Source organism: Pongo abelii, chromosome 19 (assembly GCF_028885655.2).
Source record: "Pongo abelii isolate AG06213 chromosome 19, NHGRI_mPonAbe1-v2.0_pri, whole genome shotgun sequence".
In the NCBI taxonomy this organism is placed as follows: Eukaryota; Metazoa; Chordata; class Mammalia; order Primates; family Hominidae; genus Pongo; species Pongo abelii.
Genome location: NC_072004.2, coordinates 19,104,612 through 19,117,871, shown reverse-complemented (window position 1 = coordinate 19,117,871; position 13,260 = coordinate 19,104,612). Strand labels below are relative to the sequence as shown.

The 13,260-nt window shown below is 55.1% G+C and overlaps 1 protein-coding gene across 3 annotated transcripts in view; it reads left to right on the top strand.

Annotated features, from left to right (window-relative positions):
- The window catches only part of MPRIP (myosin phosphatase Rho interacting protein), a 143,053-nt gene that overhangs the window by 93,103 nt on the left and 36,690 nt on the right, over nucleotides 1-13,260 (top strand). For 2 of the 3 annotated variants that reach the window (XM_024235567.3, XM_054535503.2), the window contains exons 6-11: nucleotides 794-1,016; nucleotides 2,480-2,639; nucleotides 7,143-7,281; nucleotides 8,073-8,186; nucleotides 10,547-10,603; nucleotides 11,833-11,901. In XM_024235567.3, the coding sequence (XP_024091335.2) occupies nucleotides 794-1,016; nucleotides 2,480-2,639; nucleotides 7,143-7,281; nucleotides 8,073-8,186; nucleotides 10,547-10,603; nucleotides 11,833-11,901 (762 nt within the window). Of the gene's footprint in view, nucleotides 1-793; nucleotides 1,017-2,479; nucleotides 2,994-7,142; nucleotides 7,282-8,072; nucleotides 8,187-10,546; nucleotides 10,604-11,832; nucleotides 11,902-13,260 lie in introns of all 3 variants that reach the window. The other variant, XM_054535504.2, reaches the window with a different exon arrangement.

Here is a 13,260-nt window from a genome sequence, read left to right as displayed (position 1 = left end):
GTGAGTGTGTGCCTGTGTGCAGATTCAAGTGGGGTATTTGGTGTCTTTGTGTGTTCTGTCTGTTATAATAAAATACCACAGGCTAGTCAGCTTATAAATAATAGAAAGTTTTCTCACAGCAGGCTGGTTAGTCCAAGATTAAAGTGCTAGTACTTTGGGTGTCTGGTGAGGGCCCCCTTGCTGGTCCTCACATGTTAGAAGGGACAAGGCAGCTCTCTGAGGCCTCTTCTATGAAGGCACTAATCCCTTACATGAGGGCTCCACACTTATGACCTAATCACCTCCTAAAGGCCCCACCTCCTGATACCATCATCTTGGGGGTTAGGATTTCAACACATGAGTTGTGGGGAGACACAGACATTGAAACCATAGCATTTAGTTTGCATTTGACGACTCTTTCCTTCACATAGCATCTGGGCACTACATTTTAGCTTCTTAGGAGCAAAAAGCAGAGGGTGGGTAAGGCCACAGGGCTGGCCCAGACTTGGGCGCTGTGCACTTGTTCTTGCATTCACCGTAGGGAGCTACAGATGATGCTGGACCTGTCTCGAGGGTGTGTTCTCTTTCCTCACTCTGTTCTGTCTCACCTTATTTGAGTCTTGGATGTCTAGGAATGACAGACTCCAAAGCAACTACTGTGGTCTCACTGTTATGGGGCAGTATCTGAAGATTCCAGGCCCTTGACATTGTGTAGCTGGCCCGGGTGCCCCCTATAGCTAGGCAGCCAGGACCTGTGACCCAGCCTGAGCTGTGTGCTCCTGCACCTTCACAGACACCACTTTCTCTCCTCCAGGAGCCTGGGCCTGCCAAGGTGGCTGTTACCAGCAGCAGCAGCAGCAGCAGCAGCATCCCCAGTGCTGAGAAAGTCCCCACCACCAAGTCCACACTCTGGCAGGAAGAAATGAGGACCAAGGACCAGCCAGATGGCAGCAGCCTGAGTCCAGCTCAGAGTCCCAGCCAGAGTCAGCCTCCTGCTGCCAGCTCCCTGCGGGAACCTGGGCTGGAGAGCAAAGAAGGTGAGTGGGGGCCAGGCTGGCTTGTATGCACTGGAATGGCCCTCCCTCCCATCAGAGCTGGCCCTGGAGATTCAGCCAAGGCCTGTAGAGCCCAGTCACAAGCCCTGGACCTCGATTCCCTTTGTCCATCAGCCCTGGGGGTAGCACCTGGCCTGGTATGTTCTGAGATTCCCGGGCTCCAGTCTTGGCCTTGCCCCTTCTAGCTCTTAAATCCCATCTTTAAAGGAGGAAGAAAGCTCCTGTTCTGTCAGCCCCAGTTGCTTGTCAGGAGAATCATAAACGTTTTGCAGCAGGGTCTGTGGATGGGAAGGCCTCTGTCATTGCACCATCGTGTTTCTGTGTGCATCCTGCCCCAAGAAGCAGCGGTCAGTCTCATCCCTCTCACCATCCGCATTCTGCCTGGGCCTCTGGCGGAAGGAGGGGGAGGGGTGCTGGGGAGGCAGCAGTTGGCATCCTCGTGCCCTATCTTTTAGCACTTCGGAATTGCCTGAGCAGGAGCAGATCTTCCATCTTTGCCTCTCTTGTTCTCAGGCTCTAGAGGGCTCTGTAAGACACAGGCTGGGCTTTCCCATCTGTGTTTTGTCTAGATTGTTAAAAATAAGTGAGCAGCAGGGGCCAGCCCAGCTCGCTCTGGCTGCATCTTTTACATGCACTCTGGGTGGAAGGTGTCTCAGTCTTCCTCTCAGGCCTATCCATGTCAAAAATCTGTTCACTCTGTCTCACTTCTGTAGAAGTCTCCTGCCCCTTCCCACCACCAGAATGCATTAAAAGACTGAAGGGGCCGGGCATGGTGGCTCACGCCTATAATCCCAGCACTTTGGGAGGCTGAGGCAGGTGGAACACCTGAGGTCAGGAGTTTGAGACCAACCTGGCCAACATAGTGAAATCCCATCTCTGCTAAAAATACAAAAATTAGCCAGATGTGGTGGTGCACACCTGTAGTCCTAGCTACTTGGGAGGCTGAGGCAGGAGAATCACTTGAGCCCAGGAGGCAGAGGTTGCAGTGAGCTGAGATCACACCACTGCACTCTAGCCTGGTGACAGAGTGAGATTCCATCTCAAAAAAAAAAAAAAAAAGACTGAAGAGCTTGTTGGCTGTCAGCTTCCCCCTTGATGTTGGTGAGAAGCGGTTGGTGGTGGGGGTCTTGTGTCCTGAGGTACAGAGCTGGTCTTCCAGCCAAGCCCCCAGACTAGAAGTGCAGGGCCTGCCTGCCAGTCTGGCTGAGAGGCAGCCAGCTGCAGGGGAGAGATGGATGAGAGAAAAAAGCATGCATGGAATATTTCATTCACATCCATGGTTCTTTCTGTCTGACTCTGCCCTTGAGTGGGCTGTGCTGGATGTTAGAGACGGGAGGTAGAGAAGGCCCCTGCTTGGATCCTACATGAGCTTTAAAAAAAAAAGTCCTCAAAGCAAAGCTGCCAGCAGGCTGAGTGCGTCTCCGCCCTCCCACTGTCTCTTCCAGAGGAGAGCTCCATGAGTAGCGACCGCGTGGACTGTGGCCGCAAAGTCCGGGTGGAGAGCGGCTACTTCTCCCTGGAGAAGACCAAACAGGACTTGAAGGCCGAGGAACAGCAGCTGCCCCCGCCGCTCTCCCCTCCCAGCCCCAGCACCCCCAACCACAGGTACAGTTGCCCCGAGTCACCCTCCCGGGAGCTCGGTGGTCCTCTTCCTTCCCCAGGTCCTCAACTCCCCCACCGAATGGTCTGCAGCATCTCCCTCGGCTCCCTGGATGTGGCCAGCCAGCCACCTGCCTACGTGGACTCTGGCAGCACTAGGGGGCGGGGGACAGAGAGACTGGGGAGCGCCTTTGCCTTTAAAGCCAGCAGGCAATATGCCACCCTGGCCGACGTCCCTAAGGCCATCAGGATCAGCCACCGAGAAGCCTTCCAGGTGGAGAGAAGGCGGCTGGAGCGTAGAACTCGGGCCCGGAGCCCTGGCAGGGAGGAGGTGGCCCGTCTGTTTGGCAACGAGCGGAGGTAAGGAGCAGGTTAGAGGGCTGAACACCCAGGCCCACACACATGCACTTCCACCCACGCACATACACTCATACTCTCTGTTTCTCTCACATACAGTCCCCAAGCCTCCCTTGGCAGAGCATGCTTTCTGTTCAGAACATAGGGGGATTTTCCCTCTGGGCTCAGAACTCAGCTCTTGTAGCCAGAGTGCAGAATTTCTGAGCATCAGAGGTCGAGGCCAAGAATAGCAGTTTTCACGTCAGTGCCTCCTAGGACTGGGACCTTAAGGTTCCCTGATGGGTTCTTAACTGCCTGGTCCTTGTGGGGCTGGATCTTTTCCTCCTGGGCCATTTCTATTCTCTGAAGTGGCATGAAGGCAGGGAGACCCTAGAACTACATGTGGTGACAGAGGCGCTCCTCACCCTGGCAGTCCCAGGGTGGGCAAAGGTCATTGAGAGGTTCAGAGGCAGACAGGCGTGCCCAGGAAGGTGGGGGCAACACAGGTTCCTCTCTCAAGGACATGCTCCCTGGGGAGCCACAGCCCCAGGAAACCTGAGGTAACCTGTGAAGCAGCCCAGCACCCAATAGCATTGCTTTTGCCCTCCGGGGAGCATTGCTTTTTGCCCTCTAAGACTGACTGGCTGGAGAGAGAGAAAGTTTGGATATCTGGGCCTAGGGCAGGGACCAGGGGCACAGGTGCAGAACTTGACTGCTGCCTAAGAAGACGAGGGCCCATGCCCTGCCCTGCCCTTGTTCTCCAGAGTTTCCTGGAGAACTAGAGAAAGAGCTGGATGTCCCCTGAGGCCTCCAAGCCCAAATCCAGACACAAGTGCCCAAGCACACCTTCCATCAGGCTTGCACCCCTGCATCTGTATACTGAGGCTTTGCCTTGACAGCAGGGTTCCTCGGCCCAGTTTATGGATAGACTTACAGACTTCTGGAGGCCCATGATGACCTGCCCCCTCAATAAAACAATTTCACAGTAGTCTTCCCAGAAAAGAGTTAGGGTTAGGCACTCTTCTGGGAAGAAGACCCATAGTTTTCATTAGGTTCCCAAGGTTCACTGTCCAGAAAAGAGGTTCAAACCATAGTTCTGGAAGTCTTCTCAGAGTGTCCTCCCTTCCCCAGCCACAACCTGGAGCTCAGAGTTAGAGACGCTACCAGGAGGGACAGGTGAAGGCAGCCATGGGCTCCCGTGCCTCGAAGGGCAGGTGGAGGGAAGTGTTTTTACCTCCTGCCCTCTTTTCTTCTGAACACCCACTATTGGCTGACAGCCCCCCCACTCTTCCAAACGTCCCAGATGAAAAGGCCTGTGAGCCTGCAGGTTAGTCTCCAGGATAAGGAAGCATCTCCCAGAGATACTGTTCTTGAGAGGAAAATGACACATTGACTTCCTAGGGAAAGGAAGGGCAGCCAGGTGGTTCCTAGCCCCTGCCTAGTGCCCCAGGGTGCTCTGCTAAGCACTTGGCTGCCTTAACGTTTCATAGTAGCCTGATGAGGACCTGTTACTACTGCCCCCAGTTATAGATGTGAAAACTGAGGCTCAGGAGTAGGTGACTTCTCAACAATGGATAGCTGGTCAGATCCCAGTGGGGCCTTAGCCGGGAAGTCCCTCCTCCCATCCTGTGACCCAGGACTGATGCCAAGGGTGCTCTTTTAAGCAGTTAAGAAAATATATAAGTAAAGGGTTTTGCTAGAGAGAGGAGGAGGCCAGTGGGTGGGCAGGGGAGGCTTCATGCTGGCTGGCAAGCAGGCTGTGTGTCGTGGTGGCTCCAGAGCAGGATCAGCTATGTCCTGGTTTAGCGCCAGACCACAGAATTAGCATTCAGCACACCTGCTTGGCTTGGCTTCTTCTCAGAGAGACTCCTTTTGAACTCGTTCTTGTCTCCTGTTGCCTGGGACAGGTGCAGTCTCTGGGGCTTTGTACTCTGCATGCACTGCCACACGGGGATGGGTTTTCACCTGGTGCTGGCCCCACCCCCCGCCAGTTCTGCATACTAATACTGCAGCATCCCTTTCTCCTGACCCTGGTGACATCTGATTGGCTGCCGTCGCTTTCTGAGGCCTGCTCACTGGATCCCTAGTAGCCCACCCTGTGCTTGGTTGGATTCCTGTGCCCTGGTTGATTAGAGCAGAATCTCCAAATTGGCAAGAGATTATTGGCCACACCTACCTGGAATGGCAGCCACAGTAGGTGTGCCCAGGAGCCAGACTGCTGGGACCATGGGGTTGGTTTTTTGACAAGCCACAGTCATCTAGGCAGGCCTATCTGAACCTGACCGGCTTTGGGCTTCGATGTGTCTGTTCCTCAGACTTTCAGAGTGTTTCTTGGATAGTGAGTCACCTCTGGCTGCTGAGTGGAGGAAGCTGTTTTCCTGGTTGGCCTGCTGGTGACTGGCAGCAAGGCCAGCTCCCCATGTAGCCCTAACCCCCCTGCCCTCAGCACAGCGGTTAGTGCCCTGGGAACCCTGGAGCTGCAGGATGCAGGCCCCATTTTCTGTGCTGACCAGTAAGGCGCTTGCTGTCCCACCTGCAGCTTCCAGGGCACCAAGTAATAACTTTCCACCTCGCCCAGTAGATCAGGGCAGCCGGTGTGCGAGCCTGTGGTCTTACAGGATCTCCCCAGGCCCCCATGCAGAGCAACTGTAGCAAGTGCCTTTCCTGTTCTCCACCACGACTCCTCTGTCTGGATCCCCACAGTACCACGGCATGCGATTTGCATGGGGTTAAAGCCCAGCAGCTCCTCACTGCTTTTCTGGGGCTTTCTAGGCCCCAGTGTTGGGCAGAGGAGCCCTCATCCTGGAAGTGGCCTATTGGTGAGCCTTGAATCTCACCGAGATCCCACCACAATCGCTCAAGTGTGGTGGATGCCTGGCCTGCACTTACCAAGCTTTCCCTGGGTGCCCTGGAACTCCAGCAGCTTCCTTAGCTTCCTGCTCTCACAATGCCACGGCCTCTCCTGCTCCCCTACCCCAGCACCTGCCTCGCTGCCGGTTCTAGCAGGCTGGCCCGGCACAAGCTTCTTTCCTGAGGAAGACACTTTGTGTCTAAGCGCAGGGAGGAAGCAGAGCCTGGGTCCCTCGCCCTCCTCTCTCCGGGAGTGAAGACACCTTAGGCAGCCGGTGTTCCCTCGCCCTCCCTGAGAAGCAGCTGGCCTCTTGGGGGAGGTGGGGTCTCAGGAATTGATCTTGTTTCCTCTCTTCCTTGTGGAGATAATTAGGCTTCCAGGCTTGGGAGCCCTTCACCCACTTCCTCTGGGTTCTTATCCTCTTGTCTAGAGCAGCAGTGACACCCTCCCCGCCAGGTAACTTAGGTGCCCCTGGGAGAACAGGCCCGGCCCCGTGAGCTGAGCCTCAGCTGGCGTATCCCCCACCTCTGACCCCACCAGGGTGACTTCTTGCAGCTGGAGGACAATCATGGTCTCTCTCCCTCTTCAGTGATTACCTTGGGTTTTTGCTTCTTTAATTCTTTGGATAATTTTGGTTCACCATTATTTGATTTGAAAAAGCAGTGCTCTTCCGTGTATTCATTTCCCAGCCTTGTTTTCTTTCAGGTCTTGCCTCTGCGCTCTCCTGCTGTGCCGCTGGGTGGCGCTGCGCCTCCTCCACCCGCTTCGCCCCCATCTCAGCTCCGTCTCCGGCCGTAGACAGCCTGAGGAGGCCGCCAGCCCTCTCACATGAAATCAGCCTGCTTTGTTTTTGTTTTAATTTGGTCTTTGATTCCTTTTACTGTTGGCAGAAACAATGTTAATTCCTGGGCCTCTTTCTTGCTAAATTTTGGGGTGGGGGCTGCACTGTGATCCATGAGGGATGCAATGAGAATGGAGGCCGCCGTCCGTGGTGGTGGTTGCCTTTTGATCATGTCTGTGGCTCAGGAGAGGCTGCCGGGTGCCAAGCTGTGTGAATGCCGAGTGGGTCAACACCACAGAGCCTGCAGGGCCTCCAGCGTGGGGGCAGAGGGCAGGGGCAAGCACAGGCCTGATGGGAGGGAGGGCCGTGGAGGGGCACGGGCGGAGCTCGGATTGGCTGAGCACGTGTCTAGACGACCTCGGTGCTGTGCAAGCCTGAGGGGAATCAGGCCCAGGCCAGGCCGGGCATGGGAGGAGTCGGCTCACTGCCACCTCACAGCTCACCTCACTGCCACCTCAGGGCCTCGTGTCCTCTCTTGCAGGAGGTCCCAGGTGATTGAAAAGTTTGAGGCCTTGGACATTGAGAAGGCAGAGCACATGGAGACCAATGCAGTGGGGCCCTCGCCATCCAGCGACACACGCCAGGGCCGCAGTGAGAAGAGGGCGTTCCCTAGGAAGCGGGTGAGCTCCTGGGGCTGGGCAGCACCTCAGGGGTGGCTCGGGGGCGGGTCAGCATGCACCCCATGCGCCAAGTCCCCTCCACACAGGCCTGGGATGTGCTCCTGCCAGGCTTCTCTCCGACCACCTCCTCTGCATAGTGACCTTCTCTAGGGCAGGCCTGTCTCCTGCAGCTTCATATCAGAGCCTTCTCCATCTCTGCTGAAGGATATTCTCATGCATTTTAGATCCCAGATTTAATTAGGATCACTCTCTTCCTATCTGAGACAGCCCAGCAACAAGGCTGAATGTCACACCTTCCTAACTCTTTCTTTCAGTACAGCTACACCCCTCGTGTCTCCACTCAGCCCAAGGTAGACTCGGCTTCTGAAATCCTCCTGGGCACCCGCCTGCTGCTTTTGTAGCCGGCCAAGTCTAAGCTCATCTTCGCCTGGCTTCTCTCTTGTTCACAAGGTGCCTAGTGCCCACTGCCTGGCCCACAGCTTGCCACCTGCCGCCACAGAGCCCAGGGCTCTTCCTTCTGTGACCCAGAGAAGCTGGAGGATGGGGTGGGGCCAGGAAAGTGACAGTGACTGGGAATCCAAAAGAAAAGGCTGCTCTATCAACCAGGGCATCTCAGGACCCGGGTCCTGTCCTGGCCCTGCTGGAGACTTGCTATGGGGGCTAGGCAGATCACTGCCCCTCGCCAGGAGCAAGGCCCTGGCGGCTCTTGGAGGGGTGGACAGCACCAGCTCGTCCCTCACATGCCCACATTCCCCTGGGCTGCACTGACTGGCGGCTGCTCTCTGCCACAGGACTTCACCAGTGAAGCCCCCCCAGCTCCTCTCCCAGACGCCTCGGCTTCCCCCCTGTCTCCACACCGAAGAGCCAAGTCACTGGACAGGAGGTCCACGGAGCCCTCCGTGACGGTGAGCCCAGGCACCGCGTCCTCCGGAGGCCGTGCTCCTCTGCTTCTGGTCACTCTGAGGCGCTGTCTGTTTCTGTCTATGCGTCCACGCCAGCTGTCCCTCTGTGCACAGGCCCTCGTGTCCGTGAGCACCCCCACCCACCGACCCACAGGCTGTCGAACGCAGATTCTGTTTCTTCCCTTTTCTGGTCCCAGCAGAACCAAGGGCTCCATGGCATCCTGAGCTCTGGGAGGAGGCCCTGCAGAGGAGGCCACCTCGGCCAGGCAGACTCCCAACTCTAGGTGGCAGGGCTGCAGCAGGGACCCTCTGCTTCTCTTGCTTTGGGCATTGCTTTTTGTGGCACTTCAGAGGCAGAGGCCACATCTTGCTGGAGCTTGTCTCGTTCTCCATGTCATGCCTCAAGTGGAAGAGCAGGCCTTGCACCAGGTTCTCCATGGGCCTCAGAGCTATGACAGCAGAGGTGCAGAAGGAATGGTCAGGGTACAGGAGCAAGGCCAACTCAGCATGCTGACCCAGCTCCTCCCCACTGTCTTCAGCCTCCAGGGGAGCCTGGGGCCTGCGCACTGCCTCTTGTCTCCTCCTTGTTGCCTGCACAGCAGCTCACCATGGGCCTCCGGCCTGCCCCAGGGCTTGGGGGCTGCCAACCACGGATTGATGTGTAACATGAAGTGTGAGGAGGAGTAAGGTTTGGGTTTTTCCTTCAGTCTGGGTTTTGCTTCAGGTGTCTTGAACAAAACTCCTTGTTTCTTTGTTAACTTAGCTGGGAGCTCCTGTCCCCAACAGAGAGCACCAGCAGGGAACCCACCTTCATAGGCCTTGCCATTGGGGTCAGATTGCAGGCTTGGCTTCAATGGCACAACCATGATATGGAAATTACGAGTTTTTGTTAAAGATCCGCAAGCTAGGCTGGGCACGGTGGCTCACGTCTGTAATCCCAGCACTTTGGGAGGCCAAGGCGGGCAGATCATGAGGTCAAGAGATCGAGACCATCCCGACCAACATGGTGAAACACTGTCTCTACTAAAAATACAAAAATTAGCTGGGTGTGGTATTGCGCTCCTGTAGTCCCAGCTACTCGAGAGGCTGAGGCAGGAGAATCACTTGAACCTGGGAGGCGGAGGTTGCAATGAGCCGAGATTGTGCCACTGCACTCCAGCCTGGCGACAGATCAAGACTCCGTCTCAAAAAAAAGAAAGATCTGCAGGCTAAGCAGGCTGTCAGAGAAGGGGCAGGTGGCAGTCCCACGTCTCAGGTCCTGTGCCGCAATGGCAACTACAAGCTTGCAGGAGAGGACCTCCCTATTTAAGGGTCACTTGGGGTAGGGTGTCTTAATTTCACAGTGTTGCTTTTGATTGGGTGCCTCAAATAACTCTGGCAGCAAGGACAGTTGCACGGCTTGGCAGGACGTTGGGGTTGAAACAGGGCTCTGTAGAGAGGCTTCTTATCTATCTGGGTCAGTCTTGGCCAGACCTAGGCAGGAGCCAACTGATTCCTCCCTCACTCCTCAGAGACAGGGTTCTGAGCAGAGGCTCCCAGGGCGCTTTGTCCTGGTAGTTATCCTGACAATTCTTGCCTGTTCTCACTCTCACTCCTTGGAATAATACAAAAAGACGTCAAAGCTGGTTTCTGCTCAGATGGCTGTAGAAAAGAGAGCACCTGGGACCAGAGGTAGGGTGACCCATGTCTCTGTGGTGCCAGCCAGGTGGGCTGTAGGTGGCAGTGCTGTCTCAGGCTGTTCCTCAGGGCCCAGGTGTGTCTGGGCAGCACAGGTGGAGGAAGGACAGAGCCCTGTGCCTGGGCGCTGCCCCGCCGTCTGCCATCCTGCTTCTTGTGGGGAATACAGGTCAAGCCTATTCTTGGTGGAGAAATGGCCTGAGGGTCTCAGCGGGGCTGCAGCTGCTGCTTCCTCAACACCACACGTCTCTGTTTCCCAGGCTTCCTGTGGCTTCTGCAAGAACTTTTGAATCACTTCTCCTTTCAGCCTTCCCTGCAGATGTTTCCCTTCAAATAAAATGTTCTGTGACTCTTCATCTGGGCTTGTTTTCTGACCCCCAGATAGGCCCTGTGCAGTGGGCCCTGTACAGGCCGGAGCCCACACTGCTCACAGGGCAGTGAGACCATACCTTCTCTCCTGCCAGCCTGCCAAGCCCAGCATCTCCTTCCTCAAGGTCGCGTGTGCCTACAGAAGGCGGGTTGTGGGCAGCACCCACCAGGGTGAGGGGGCTGCACAGGCTTGTCTGGCAGGTGGAGAAACCCCTTTCCTGGTACCCGCCTCATCTGGACAGAAATACTGGCCCCATCAGACACTCATTACACTAGAAGAGTTTCCTCTGAGCTGTTCTTTTTTCTCCCTTTCTCAGCCCGACCTGCTGAATTTCAAGAAAGGCTGGCTGACTAAGCAGTATGAGGATGGCCAGGTGAGTGTGCAGGGTTGCCGTGGCCCCTGAGGGGTCTGGAGACAGGGTGAGGGTGAGCTGTCCTTGTCCCCAGCCAGTCTGCAAGTGCTGGCTCCATGCCTTCCTCCTCCATGCCCCTTGTCTTCGTGACCAGGGCTGTGGCTGAGACTCCCATCTGCTTCTAGAAGTACAGGCACACAGCCTTCATTTCTGCAGTGGGGGGTGCTCTGGAGGGGCACTTGGTAGGCCTGTCTGCTGATGGCAAGGGGGTCTTGGCCTCAGGCCTTAGGGATGCCTTGTAACACTAGCCCCCACCTGGTGATCTTTCCTAAAAGTTGTTTAGGGGCCTGGCTTCCCCAGGGACAAAGAAACTCTCTGGCTGTGGGATTGGCTTGTGTTTCCATGCAAGCCAGCCAAGTAGACAGTAGCCTAGCACTGCAAGACTCTCATGCCAGAGACTCCTCAGCTGCAGTGGCAGTGTTAGCCCTGGAAGGAGCAAACATGGTACATTCTTGCCATCAGACTCAAGCAGGAAGAGCCATCTGAGGCTGGACCTGCCAGCCCACCTTGACCCTGTGCCGTGGGCTGGAAGGCCAGGCCTCCCAAGGAGGCGTGAAGAGAAAGCCTGCTGGGTCCTTACCTAAGAGGCCCTGATGCCCAGCCCATCCGCACTCCCTTCCTGCTTCCTGAGCTGCTATCCCAAGACATTCTCTTTCTTTCTCCTCCATATCAAATGCCCTTGGCCTGGCGTGAAGACTCAAGTTCCCTTCCTTACTGCTCACAGTGAAGACTTGGTCTCTAGCTGGTTAGTTACCCCTGCTGGTTAGGAGGCCACGTGGCCATGGCTTGCGGGCTGCCACCTGCAGGTGGAGATGCCATTTCACAGCCACCTTTCCATTCTGATGGGCCCAGCCTGTCATCTGCAGCCTCTGTAGTTACTGAGGACCGCACGGCCTGGCCACCAGCCACACCACTGGTCATAGAGCCCACAGCCAAGGCCTGCTCAGCTGTCTGTGCTGCCTCTTCACTGGAGGGTCACAGCTTAGTGAGCGTCCTGAGGGCGTAAGCGCATGGCTGCCTGCAGTCCGAGCAGAGTCCTCTGTATGCTGTCAAGGGAGGGGCCAGCCTGTCCCCTGCTTTCCCTGTGCTCTGGGAGGGCCCCACAGGCTCTGGCTGCGCATCGCCATGGAGTGGCAGGCGTGCCGTATAGGAGTTGGTAGTCGAGTCATTTTTCTTTTCTTCCCCTTTAGTGGAAGAAACACTGGTTTGTCCTCGCCGATCAAAGCCTGAGATACTACAGGGATTCAGTGGCTGAGGAGGTGAGTGTCTGGGCTTTGCCTCTGCTGTGGAGACAGCTGGAGGGGTCCAGGTGGCATCTGGGGCTAGTAGATCTGCTTCCCCCTGGGCTAATGTCCCCACCTCTGAGGACAACGCCCTTCGGTGGTGTTACCTTGCCGAAGGTATGTCCACGTTGCCCTCTTGGGTCTCCCAGTTCCGACCTGGTGGGAAGGTGAGCACAAGACCTTGAATTAAGTGCCCAGTGCAGTGGGTTTGGGCAGCTTTTCTTTTCTCTGTTCTTTGAAAAACACTGAAATTTGAAAACTCAGGATGAACAATTTTGTTTTTTCCACAAAGAGATTTCATGGTAAATGGAGTTGGAAGAATTGAGCTACATCTTACGCCCTGCCTTCTGGACAAGGACAGGATATGGTAGATGAGCTTTGTTGGGCCCCTGGACAGTCCTGATTCTGTGGTCAAGGACCAAGTAGAAGGGGTTCTTTTTTTCTTCACCTACAAATAAAATAACCTCTTCTAAACAGTTTGGCAAGTCTCTCTTGCCTTTTCCCCAGTAGTTCCACTCCAGGAATCCCTCAGATAACTCCCACATATGGAAAAACGTCTGTTTCAGGTTAGTCATTCCCACACGTTTGTAACAGCCAGATGATTAGAAAGAGCCTAAATACCCACCATTAAGGGCCGGGGTATGTATTAAATACTCTGAGCCAGTCTTTACAGACTGAAGGGGAAAAGGCGGTAGTGATAAGAAGTAGGGGTAGGAGAGTGTGGGCGGTGGGCCTCTGGTGGTGTCCAGCGTTGGGGAAGTAAGGAGCCTGTGTAAGTGTTTGGTTGCGTGTGCATAGGAGAGCACTTCCGAGTGTGGTCTGTAGACCTCTGGGGGTCCCTGAGGCCCTTTCAGGAGAGCAGTGATGGTTAAAATAATTTGTAATATTAAGATGTCATTGACTTTTTTTTTGCGTGTGACCATCTGCACTGATGGTGCAAAAGCAATGGGAGGTAAAGCCACTAGCACTTGGCACAGCCCCATCTGTAGCAACAGGCTGGAACAGTGGTCACTGGATTCTTCACTGCCATACATTTTAAATAAATAATCGTTTTAAAATAAATAAAGGTCCTTGAAGGAGCAGCAGAAGTTACTAATTTTATGAAGCCTCAATCTTTAAATGCCCATCTTTTTAATATTCTGTGATTTGAAATGGGAAGTAAGCATCACCTGGCTGCATACTGGAGTGTACAGGCTTTCTCATGGAAAGGACTTGTGTGATCATTTGAGTTGCCAGCTGAACTAGCAGCTTCTTTTGGAGCACCACGTTTACTTGAAAAACAACTGATAGACAAAACTGTGGTCATTAATTTTGGGTGTTTGGCATATATTTTCA